This window comes from Arachis ipaensis, chromosome B1, assembly GCF_059453495.1.
Source record: "Arachis ipaensis isolate K30076 ecotype BB chromosome B1, ASM5945349v1, whole genome shotgun sequence".
Classification (NCBI taxonomy): Eukaryota; Viridiplantae; Streptophyta; class Magnoliopsida; order Fabales; family Fabaceae; genus Arachis; species Arachis ipaensis.
Genome location: NC_142436.1, coordinates 72,867,532 through 72,880,744, shown reverse-complemented (window position 1 = coordinate 72,880,744; position 13,213 = coordinate 72,867,532). Strand labels below are relative to the sequence as shown.

Sequence of the window (13,213 nt, the reverse complement as noted above, 5' to 3'; positions counted from 1 at the left end):
AAAAAAAAAAACATTAAGAATGATTTTAAATCTAAAATTAGAAGAGTGACGATTTCGATTCTGGCCCTAAACTTTAGGGACCAAAACAGTACTTACCCCTTATTATTATTATTATTATTAGTACTACGTAATAATAAACTTTTTTTAACCATTTCAAAAAATAATTTAATTTAAACTCGTTACATTCATTTATTTTTGCAATAAAAAAGACTTAACATTTTTTTGTTACACAAGTATATAAATTATTAATTTTTTTAAAGGTTATACAACATATCTTATGAAAATATAGTACGTTCTCGTACAAAATTTTTTAGTAGCATAATTATTTTTAAATAATAGATTTTAGTATTTTGGCAATATATATATGTTGACGTGTGGGAGTACGTACTCCTCATCTAGAACCCGACGTTCTGCTAGGGTTTCATTGTGCCGCCTCCATGGTTACACCTTTCTTTGTCTTTTCTTCGTCAAACTCTTTTCCATCTTCTTCTACTTTCTTTTCTTAATTTCTTTTCCACTTAGCTCCCTAATTTTCGTTTTCTCTCCCAATTCATTCCTCTTTTAATTCATTCCGTTTTCTAATTCACTCATTCCATATATCTTATGTCTCTTTGGAATCATTGAATACCAATTCTGATTTTCTCTACACCATGAGCAACAAATCAGAGACTCAGAACCCTCATATAATTGCTATGATGGTGGAGGGTGCCAGCCTTCAAGTGGCACCCAAAGAAATATGAAACTGCTCTTGTGGAATTGTCGGGGTTTGGGGAGACCCCTGACAATCCACAATCTTAAAGGGATTTGCAAATCCTACTCCCCCGAGGTTGGTTTTATCTGTGAAACAAAAAACCAATCTCGACAAGTTGAAGGAAAACTAAGATCTTGTGGTTTCAAGAAATGGTTTATTGTAGATCCGGATGGATTATCAGGGGGTTTGGCAATGGCATGGAGGGATGGTTGCACTGTTCAGATTTTACAGCATGGTAGATTTTTCATTGCGGCATCAGTTCTGACAGCTGGTTCTAATGATCCCTATGGTGTTCTAGGTGTTTATCTCAATTCAAATGATCAAGAATGGCTCAATTTGCTGAATTAACTTCAGTCACCCAACAGTTCGATGGTAAGGTTGTGTTAATGGGGGATTTTAATGCCATTTCTAATCAATTGGAGAAAAAAGGTGGGGGGTGCTAAATCTCCTTCTTCTATTGAAACCTTTAATAGTTTTATTAATGATAATTCCCTGATTGATATTGGTATAGTCGGAAGACCATTCACTTGGTCAAATAGACGGAGGGGTGATGAGTTGATACAGGAAAGACTGGACCGATTCCTGGTAGGAGTTGATTGGCAGCAACTCTATCCCAATGCAACGGTTCTTAGACTGTCAGAATCAGGCTCGGATCATGCCCCTCTTCTCCTAGACTCTAATCCGAGAACTGAGAGATCTAAGTGCCGATTCAAATTCCAAGAAAGATGGTGTTCCAATGATGAAATAAGGCAGATTGTTAGAGAGGCTTGGCATGAACAGATTGATGGTTCAGCCATGTATATCCTAGCTCAAAAAATAAAGCGTTGTCGGCATAAAATTGTCAGATGGCAGCAAGAACACAGATCTAATTCGAAGGTGGAGAATGATTTACTATAGTCGAAATTAGAGGAACTTCGTTTAGCAGGAATTCATGGAGGCGACATCATTTCAGAAATAGAGGACAAACTTGAAAAAGCATTGCAAAATGAGGAATCTTATTGGAAAGATAAGTCTAGAGTCAAATGGCTCAAATCTGGTGATCAGAATACAGCTTTCTTTCATCAGAAATTTAGAAATCGAACTCGAAGGAATAGAATTTGGCAACTAACTGGCAGTGATGGTGAAGTGGCTACTTCAAATGCTGGTATTGCTTATGTGGCTGAATCTTATTTCAAGGACATCTTTTCCTCCACTTGTCATGAGAACCCTGAACCTCTGTTTATTGATTTTGAACCTAAGGTTACAGCTCACATGAACCGTAGGCTTCAAAGACCAGTGACTATGGAGGAAGTGAAACGCGCAACATTTAGCATTCATCCTCAAAGTGCTCCAGGAGATGATGGTATGACAGCAAAATTTTTTCAAAGCTTCTGGAACATACTTAGTAGTGATGTGTTTCGAGCAGTTAAGAGCTTCTTTTTTGGGGGCAGAATCTTGAAGGGTTTTAACCACACTCAGATCTGTCTTATTCCCAAGATTTCTGATGCTAAAGATATGACTCAGGTAAGACCAATAAGCCTATCTTCAGTCTTTTACAAGATTATCTCCAAAGTATTTGTACATAGGCTTCAGGGTATGATGAATAGACTAATTAGTCCTACGCAGAGTGCTTTTATTAAAGGCAGATTAATCTCTAATAATATCCTAATTGCTCACGAGTGTATGCATTACTTGAAGAACAAAAAAAGGGGTCTCGAAAATAAAATGGCGCTAAAATTAGATATGAGTAAGGCATATGATAGGGTGGAATGGCACTTTCTTTGGTTTATATTGGAGAGGTTTGGTTTTGACTCCCGATGGATCATGTGGATTCGAGAATTAGTGACAACTGTTTCTTATTCTGTTATTGTGGAAGGACAACCTTATGGTTTCTTCAAAACAAATAGAGGTATTCGACAAGGAGATCATCTATCCCCCTATCTTTTTGTTTTTTGTGCAGAAGGTCTCTCCTTCTTGCTACACAAGGCAGAACAAAATAGACTAATTCAGGGTCTTAAGATACATAGGCGATGTCCCAAGGTCAACCACCTCCTGTTTGCTGATGATTCCATTTTATTCTGTAAGGCTAATCCTGAAGCATGTTCAAATATCCTGCATTTATTGAATTCTTATGAAAGCATAAGTGGCCAAAGGGTAAATCTTAATAAATCTGCTGTATTCTTTAGCCACAACACTCCGTCCACTACTCGTACACTACTGGATAACTCTATGAATATTAATCATATTGGAGCTCAGGATAAATACCTTGGTTTGCCTTCTACAGTCTTTAAACCGAAAAAGGCTTCTTTTAGTATGATCAAAGAAAAGGTTCGGAAAAGAATCCAATGGTGGAAGCGCAATCTTCTTTCGTCAGGTGGTAGACACGTATTGCTTAAGGCAGTGGGAGAAGCTATTCCTATTTATACATTGCCTTGCTTCAAGTTGCCTGATGGTTTAATTTTGGAAATTCACTCTCTACTTTCTCAGTTCTGGTGGGGACAATAAGGTTCTGAAAGGAGGATGGCTTGGATTAGCTGGGACACTATGACTCGCCCACGAAAAGAAGGAGGCCTTGGATTTAAAGATCTCAGAATCCAAAATCTGGCGCTTTTAGGCAAACAGTTTTGGCGACTTGTAACACAGCCTACTTCCTTATTATCCAAAATCTTAAGAGGTAAATACTTTAGCAATGGTAATGCTATAACGGTAGAAATTGGAGTCTTACCTTCTTGGGGATGGAGGAGCATACTGGAAGGCCGAAAGATTGTTGAAAAAGGTCTTAATTGGGCTGTGGGTACTGGTGAGAATATCCGAACCTTTGAGAAGTTGAAAGAAAAGTAAAAAAAGAATAAAAGGGGAATCATTTGATTTACTTTTTCGGGATATCGCAATGGAAATAATATGAATTCTGTTTAATTCTATTGTAATATATTCTTAATTCTATTCTATCTTTATTCCCTTTTTCTATTCGAAATCTTATTGTTGGGTCAACCCCCCTTCTTTTGTTTGTCCACTACATAATATTGAGGTTGTTTATTTTCCATGGTACTCCGGTCCAGGCCTTCATCCCTCATATCTTCCTCCTGGTGAAATCTGATAACGAAGTAACCATGGATCAGGTCCACGAGTGCCACATTCCCTTTCGCTCGCCGCAGAGCTCTTTCGTTCGTAGTGGGATAAACTAACCTAAATAGTCAAGTGAAGGAGACCCACATGCCCACTTCTCCTTGGATCTTTGGCTGCCTCCTCCGTATCCTTTAATGATTTCTAACTTGCCAAATAGACAGGCTATTTCTGAGTTGGTTCCAAGAGTTAAAGATCTAATTACTGAAGATAGAAATTGGAATCAGAATCTCATTCAAGAATTATTTCCCCAAGATGTTGCAAACAGGATTTTGTCAGTTAAAATTCAGCAGAGTAGTGACAAGTTGCAATGGGATTTGAACAAATCCAAGCAATATGATACAGCTTCAGGTTACAGAATTGGCTATTTATTTTACCATCCGCCTCTGGAGCTTTGCCCTAATTATATGCAGCAGAAAAAGCCGTGGATTGATCTATGGAAGTTGAACTTGCCTCACAAAATTAAACTATTTATCTGGAAAGCTCTCCATGGCCGACTTCCAGTGCTTGCTCAGATTCATCACCGTATCCCATCTATATCACTGACGTTAGGATTTTTGTCAGTAAAGAATTTCATAAAAACAGTCGCGTTGTAGATATAGTCTCTAAACCGATAGAAATCCCTTCGTACAAACGTTTTGGTTGTCACAAGTAACAAACCCCTTTTTAAAATTGATAACCGAGTATTCAAACCTCGGGTCGTCTTCTCAAGGAATTGCAGGGGAGGTATGTTCTTATTATTGGTTATGGGGATTGTAAATTGGGGTTTTGGATCAAGGTAAAAATTTAGTTAAGTAACAAGTAAAATAAAATAATAATAATAAAATCTCTTGGCAAGGTATAAGAATTGGAATTCCTATCCTAGTTATCCTTATCAAGTGTGAAGAGAATTGGGTTTTAATCCCACTTGGTCAGCCTTTATTAAAAAAGGAAGGTTAAGTGGACTGATTAGCTTGATTCTCAAGTCCTAGTCAACTCCTGTGGAGAGACTAGTGTTAGAGCAATCCTAGCTAAAGCATAATCTGCCAATTTCAATCACTTGCTGAGTTTGATAACTCAAGTACTATCAATCACTTGACCAAAGCCAAAAGGGAAGAAAGTCTACTTGAATGAAAATAACTTGGATAAACACAGAGCATTAATAAATTAAAGAGAGCAATCTTAAGTCTGAAATACCTCAAATTATATTAAATAAAATATTCAAATCATAACATGAAAAAGTTCATAAATTAAATTGGGAAAATAAATAAAAATAAAGAACTTGGGATTGAGAGCCACTCCTAAAACTAAGAGAAATCCTAAATCCTAATCCTAAGAGAGATGAGAGAACCTCTCTCTCTAAAAACTACATCTACTCCTAAAATTGTGAATATGAGAGCCTAATTATGAATGGATGCATTTCTCCACTTTATAGCCTCTAATATGTATTTTCTGGACCGAGAACTGGGTCGAAAACAGCCCAGAAATCGCTGGAGAAGAATTCAAACACGCTGATTTCTGTCACTGCGACGCGGCCCCATGGAGCACGCGGTCGCGTCGCCTAGCATCAGGGCAACTATGGCATATTATTTATCAAATCAAAGCCCCAGACGTTAGCTTTCCAACGCAACTGAAACTGCATCATTTGGACCTCCGTAGCTAAAGTTATAGTTGTTTGAGTGCGAAGAGGTCAGGCTGGACAGCTTAGCAGTTTCTCCAACTTCTTGTATTCCTTCCACTTTTGCATGCTTCCTTTCTATCCTCTGAGCCATTCCTGCCCTGTAATCTCTGAAATCACTTAACGCACATATCAAGGCATCTAATGGTAATAAGAGAGGATTTAAACATAGGGAACTTAAGGCCAAAGAAGCATGTTTTCAATCAAAGCACATAATTAGGAAGGCAAATGTAAAACCATGCAAATAGTATGAATAAGTGGGTAAAGAGTTGATAAAATCCACTCAATTGAGTACAAGATAAACCATGAAATAGTAGTTTATCAATCACCAATATGCCCTTGCTGTCATGAAGCAACGGAAACAGTCACTCATTGTTTGATCGATTGCTCTAGAATTAAAGACGTGTGGTCTCAGAGTTATTTTCGTGATTGTCTTCCCCCTCAGAGTTCTAACGACTTTTGGACATGGTGGACTGCATCAACAGAGATACTTAACCCGTTGAAGAATGCTGACCGTAATCCTTAATTGCTTGCCATCATTTGCTGGAACTGCTGGAAAGCTCGCAACCAGTTGATTTTTGAAGGTTCTACTTCTATGCCGTCTGCCATTCTAGCAAGCTCTGTCAAGTTGCTCCGTGAAATCCAAAGAACTCCCAGTTTAGGTCGTCATCTCCATGAGACAAGCTCTTAGTTGCATTTAATTTGATTTATCATTATTTCTTCTTTAAGATTTTTATTCGTTTTTCGACCATGCACCTTGGATGAATACCTTCAGTGTAGTGTCTTTGGGAAATCCCCACATTTTATTATGCTGTTCTGCTTTTGGACATCTTTGTATTTCATTTTTTAATAATTAATGAAATATAACCTATTATCTTTGGAAAAAAATATATTGATTATTTATTATTCTTGCATTAACCCGGTGTTAGAAAAATATAAAATAGAATTTTTCTAAATTCTGAACCCTAAATCTTAAACCCTAAAACCTAAACGCTAAACCCTAAATTCTAAATATAAACTATCATTTTTAATACTCTAAATCCTAAACCCTAAACCCTAAATTTCAAACCCTAAACCTTAAACTATCATTTCTAGTTCTCTAACCCTTGCATCATAAACTCTAAACCCTAAATTCTAAACTCTAAAACCATAAGACATAAAATCCTAAATCCTAATCCCTAGACGCGATACTCAACCATAAATCTTAAACTATTAGCTATAAACCTTAAACCTTAAATACTAATTATAAAAATATTTTAATATTTATAATAACATTAACATCTAATTAGATGTTAAAAAAAATCTTTATATATTATAGTTTATATATATATATATATGAAAGTAAATTATTTTAAAATTTATTTATTTTTCTCCTAATAATAAAATTAAAACATATTAAGTAAATTCTTTAAAACGATTATATTTTATATATTTTATTCACCAATATGTTTTAAATCCATATATATATTCTTGCATTTATTCTATATTACAAAAATATAAAAAGAAATTTATTCGAATTGATCAACTAAAAATGGATATTCGTGTAAATTTTTTTTAAATACATAAATCATAAACGTTTAAATTCTAAATTATAAACCCTAAAATCCTAAACTATTATTTTCAATACTCTAAATCTTGGACTCTAAATCCCAAACCATGAATCTGAAATCCTACACCATAAATTTTATACCTTTAATCCTAAATCGTAACCCTTCAACCATAATCTCTAATCCCTCACCTCTAAATTCTCTAAAATGATAGATACATATTAAATCATGTATTTGTCTACGGCAAAAAAATTAATATAGTGTAATAGGAGGTGAAAATAGAATTACAGCATGTAATTATTTTAAGGTATGCAAAAATGTGGGAACTACTTTTAACGATGGTAACAGAGTAGATGGATTTAAATTTCAAAACCCTGAATTTAGTTAAAAAATAAAATCTGAAATTGTCTGTGATCGTGAATTTAGTAAAATCAATTTATAAAAAAAATTATACATATCGAATTTAAGTAAAAAATAATTATTTATGCCTTTATTTTTTTTATAGAGTTTATTTTTGATGTGTTAATAGTGTAAAATATTTTATACAATAGTCTAATCATATTCATTGTTTGTTTTAAAACACCATTCATGTAGTCAAAGTAAAATTAAGTTATTTTTGTTAACATAAGTTATATATCTGAATGTATGTGTAAAACTGTTTTTATACTGACAATGAATTAAAATTAAATTATTTTTATGTTGATAAAAAAAATTAAATTGTTAAATATTTGCTTTGCTTTATTTTATTAGCAGAAGAAAATATATAATTAATTTAAATCTTTTGACAAAATTATTAACAAAAGTAAATATCAAATTTGAAATCATTATTTACAAACATTGTAGTTTATATATATTGATAAGTCACAAGATTAACACACAAATTTTAGTAACTACATATGTCATGAGTAATACAAATAATAAAAATATAATATTATTATTTAAATTTTTAATATATTTAAAAATGAAAAATTAATTTTTTTATTTTATAAAAAATATTAGGTGAACAAATTATTTTTATAATAGAGTCTAATCAATTTTTTTTTCTTCTTATGCCTCTTGTTTTTCTCTTTTTTCTTCTTTAACTAATTTTTTTTTTACCAATTTTTAAGGTTGCGTTTGTCTATACGCACATGACACTGAAATAGGAACACAAAGACACAAAATTGTATTTGATAAATGAGATATAGATAGAGACATTGTGTCCAGATATATTTTTTATTATTATATTTTTCTTCTCAAATTTTTTAAATAAAAAAAAGAGAATAATTTAGACTTTTATAAATTATTCTAGTTTATCACCAAATAAAATATAATAACACTAATTTGTATCTTTGTCTTTTGTGTCTTTTTCTCAATGTCTTATCTTATCCTGTTTTCAAAATCAAACGCAACAAACCTATTAGACAAATTTAATTAAACTTAATTACCAAAATATCTTTGCTATATAATAGCACCATTAGATTAATATAATAATTGAAGACAAATGAACTACACATATATTATTCACAATATAATTTTAGTCATTTTAAAATTAATAAAATAATATATTAATCTTTTTAAAATTACATTTAAATTTGTCTATAATACAAATAAACATAATAAATCCTAAAACATACACTTTAAATAATTGTTATATGTTTTAGCTGAAATTAATATTTTGTTAAAATAATGTATATAAAAAAAGATTATTATTATTGTTGTTGTTGTTACGATGGGTAACCGGAGATTAGTGGGCTGGACTTGTTGGTTGGCCCAATCGTCAGAGGATGGTAGTCTCCAAGCAGGTTCGCACGCTGGAGGCTCCTTCCGATTTGTGTATGTGAATGGATGGGGGTGGTACCTGCAAAGACACTCCGATGCCTAAGTCAGCAAGGATGTAAGTAGGGCTAGAGAGTATTGGGACTTAGTAATACCTGAGGGGTGCCAGGGTATTTATGGTGGTGAAGCAATAACCACCGTTGGAGTAGTTCCACCTTTAAAGGGGGGAATAACCGTCCCTTTATCTTAGGGAAGTTGGGATATGGCTCCTGGAAGTGGGTTGAGAGATTTTATGGGCAATTACTCATTTGAATGAGTGTTATCTGCCAGCTGATCTTCGTCCCTGACTTCTTTAGAGCAAGTCGTGATAAGAACCGACTTCTTTGGGGAAAAGGTCGGTGCAGAGTGAAGGTCAATTCTTTGGATTGGGCCTCTCATTGGGTCCTGGGCCTTAGCATTGGGTCAGGGTATGAACAGTGCCCCTGCTCAAGCCCAATCTCTTTCAGGAGTTGGATTCGAGTATTTTAATTCGGGATTGTAACCGATCTGCAGAGGAACCGATGTGATTTTTGGAACCGACGTGATTTTTGAATTTCTCCACAGTCGCGTCTAATCAAGCATCGCGTCCGTTAGGAGTTCGAGTATCCACACGTGGAGATCAGTTGCATTGGTAACGGTGCACCCATTAATGACTGCATCTGTTTTTACCATTATGCCCCTAGCGTGTTTATAAATACTTTCCTTCTCTTTCGTTGTTTCGTTTCTGAAAACTTCATATTCGCACACTCTTGTTCTGGAGAAAGCTTCGTTCTTGTCTTTGGTCGCCTGTTGCTTCAGAAGTAAAGGTCAGCTCTTCTTTTCTCCTCTTTTACAAATGCTTTCATTTGCATGTTTTTGTTTCGGAGGAGTGTTGACCGTCGTTTTAGCAATTCTGCTGGTTTTGGAAACTTCTGCCTCAGACCCTCAGAGACTTCATTTTGATTTCTTTCCTTTTTTCTTTGTAGGATTCATTGCCCCCTTTCATTAAAAAAGATGTCTACTTTAGAGTCTCTTTCATCATGGGTTGACGGTACGGTTCTTGGGGAAGAATCTTGGGTGGATACTGACTATATCACCGATCTCCGCATACGTAATAGGCTTTGTACTTCTGATGAGGATGAGCCAAAATATGAACTGGTTGCCTCGGGTCCGGAAGACCAGGTTTGTTTTGGGAGGGCTTCTGAGGCAGCCCCTCATTTTTTCTATATGTATGAGAGCCTGATTACCCGTTTGGGCATTTTTCTTCCTTTTTCCGACTTTGAGATAGCCGTTTTATGTCATTGTCGTGTTGCTCCTACCCAACTTCACCCTAATTCTTGGAATTTTCTGAAAATGTATCAATTTATCAGCCATGCATTGGACTTTCCGACTTCCTTGAAGATTTTCTTTTTCCTCTTCCATATGACTAATCCCTTCAGTATGCAAAATAACAAACAATAGTGGGTTTCTTTTCGGGCTATACAAGGCCGGAGAATTTTTACCCTTTTTGATGAATCCTTCCATGATTTTAAAAACTTGTTTTTTAAAGTGCAATCTGTAGAGGGTCACCACCCCTTTTTTCTGGACCAAGATTTTTCTCCTCGCTTTCTCCTATACTGGCTAGAGGCATCTCCTTGTGAAAAATATAGTTTGGATGATTTGGATGAGGTGGAGGCGGCCATTGTGGGGTCTTTCCCAGAAGTGTGGGGAGAGCCCCTTACCTGGATACAAAAAGGTTCCTCCAGGGGTCTCCGACCTTTGCCCAGGCTCAACTAGGTAGCTTTTGTTTGTTTGTCATATTTTCTGACCTGATGGTCTTCAGGGTTGTTTTCTCGGACTTGTTTTATTGACTTTGGCTTCCTAATTACTTTTACAGAGATGGCGAAGAAGAATTCCAGGAAATCTTACCAGAGAGTTTAGGAGGCCAAGGCGAGGTCTTGCGCCAGAGTCGGTGGTGCCAGGGCAGCTGGTCCTTCTCTTCCTTCCCCTCCTCCCCCTTCTCACAACTTGGGGACCCCACCTAACCTATTGTCATCTCTTCATCAGCCTCTTCTCTGCCGTCCCCTCCTCCCCGATCTTCTCCTGGGCCAGAAAAGAAGAAGCACAAGACTTTAGAGTCTAGCTCTTCTTTTGAAGGTGAGGCCAAGGTGGATGCGCCTCAGTTTGTTCGGAAGTATATCTATCCTCATACTCGTATAAGTATGGATGATGCTTCTGTTCGAAACCACCTTAATATTATGGTTTAGGAGAGTGTCAGGGCAGCAGGGGTGTGCACGAAATTTCTGGATATTTTTTAGAAGACTCCCCTTAGCTCTTTGGGTTCATCCCTGAGGGTTGAAGAGATGGAGGGGAGGATTCTCTTATATCAAGAGCGGGAGAAGATGCTGAGGAAGGAGGTCGCAAAATTGAAGGAGGAGAGGGATGACCTCCGGGAGAGGGAGAGGAAGTTGCAGGCCCAGTGTTCCATCACGGAGGGCCTGAGGGAGAAGGCGCAGCAAAGTTATACAAGTTTGTTCGAGGACCTCGTGGAGGTGAGGAAGGATTTGATGAGATCTCGGGATGCCTATGCGGAGTTGGAGGACTCCATTGCTGATGGGGCCGAAGAAGCGTGGAGGATCTTCAAAGAACAGGTCGGGGTTCTTGCTCCTGACCTGGATCTCTCTCCTTTTGACCCGGATAAGATTGTGGTCGACGGGGCTATCGTTTCTCCTCCCAGACCTGTTTCCGAGTCTGAGCTGAAGACTCGGGGGCAGAGGGTAATGGAGTTCCCTTCCAGACCAAAAGATGCCCCGAGTTCTTCAAAGGCTCCCGGAACTCCCACTCCATCTCCCATGGATATGGTTTCGACTTCTCTTCCTGGTCCTGATGGCGTTCTGACTACTCTCCCTGACTTTGGTGGTGCTCTGACTACTCTTCCCGGCTCTGATGGTAACGTCCTTCTTAACTAAAAATTTATTATGGCTATATGGGGTCCGGCCTGTGGGCCCCCGTTTTTAGACAATTTCTTTCTTTTTATGTTTGTGATGATATTTTGTTGACATTTTGTTGGCCTTTTATGGCCGTAAACAAAATATTTAAAAATACCCTTTTTTGGATAAGGGTTTAGGTTATCTTTCTATGTCGATTGTGCGCATGCCTTTTTGTTTAGGTTTTGAAAAAGCCTTTTTGATCCTTCCTTTTTTTTTTAAAAAAAAACCTTTTTCTTGGCTGACTGTCCTTTTCTCGAGGACTTGGGACAGCCTTTGCCTTGGTGTTTTCAATAGGTTTTCTTATCTCTTTTTGGTATTCCTTATACTCAATTTTTGATTTATTGAGTTCTTATGACTTAGGTTATTTTGCGATGCATTTCTTTGTTTCTCGGTTTTTCCGACTTGTAATCAGATGATTTCCGAGTTTGTCACGATCTACTTTTATAACCTCTTTACACCGACTTGTATCTCGTCGTTTTATCCTGACGATCATGTAGGTCGGTTCATGGGATTTTCACGCTTTGTCGAGCTTAAGTCGGCGCGTTTTGTAGAAAGAAAGAAAAGTGAGAAGGAATTTATAAGAGATATTGTAAAAAGATCTTTATTTATTTGCAAAGGTACTTTACTGCTACTAAGGGTTTTCGACTATTTATGGCCCCTTAGCCTCTACTGTGATGCCTCGTTAAAAACCCCCCCTTCAGGAAAAACTCTTTTCTTTTGGGAAAAAATCATGAAGTTGGGAAAAGAGTACATCAGGGAGTAGAGTTCGCTTTTAACTGTAGTACCTTTTCGTATTACAAGCATGCCACGACCTAGGTAGCTCGGTGCCGTTCAATTCGGTTACTTTATAATAACCCTTTCCTAGGACTTCACTAATTTTGTAAGGTCCCTTCCAATTAGCAGCGAGCTTCCCTTCCCCAGATTTGTTGACTCCAATGTCGTTTCTGATTAAGACCAAGTCGTCTGGGGTGAAGCTCCTTCGAATGACTTTTTTGTTGTACCTGGTAGTCATCCTTTGCTTCAGTGCCGCTTCTCTTATCTGGGCTTGCTCTCGGACTTCAGGGAGCAATTCAAGTTCCTCTTTGTGCCCCTGTATGTTCCCGGCCTCATCATGGAAGATCACCCTTGGACTTTGCTCGTCGATTTCTACTGGTATCATGGCTTCCACGCCATAGACAAGTCGGAAGGGTGTTTCCTCTGTGGTAGATTGTGGCGTCGTCCGATAAGCCCACAACACTTGGGGGAGCTCCTCAGCCCAAGCTCCTTTTGCATCTTGTAGCCTTTTCTTCAATCTTGCCAGTATGACCTTGTTAGCTGCCTCGGCTTGTCCATTTGCTTGTGGATGTTCCACCAAGGTGAACTGGTATTTGATCTTCATACTGGCTACCAGGCTTCTAAAGGTAGAGTCGGT

The 13,213-nt window shown here is 37.0% G+C and overlaps 1 protein-coding gene across 1 annotated transcript; it reads left to right on the top strand.

Annotated features, from left to right (window-relative positions):
- Positions 1-11,175: 11,175 nt before the first annotated feature.
- Positions 11,176-11,781, top strand: LOC148577011 (uncharacterized). Its single transcript, XM_088502827.1, has one exon. It carries the CDS (start codon positions 11,176-11,178, stop codon positions 11,779-11,781), a length of 606 nt encoding a protein of 201 aa, XP_088358953.1.
- Positions 11,782-13,213: the final 1,432 nt, after the last annotated feature.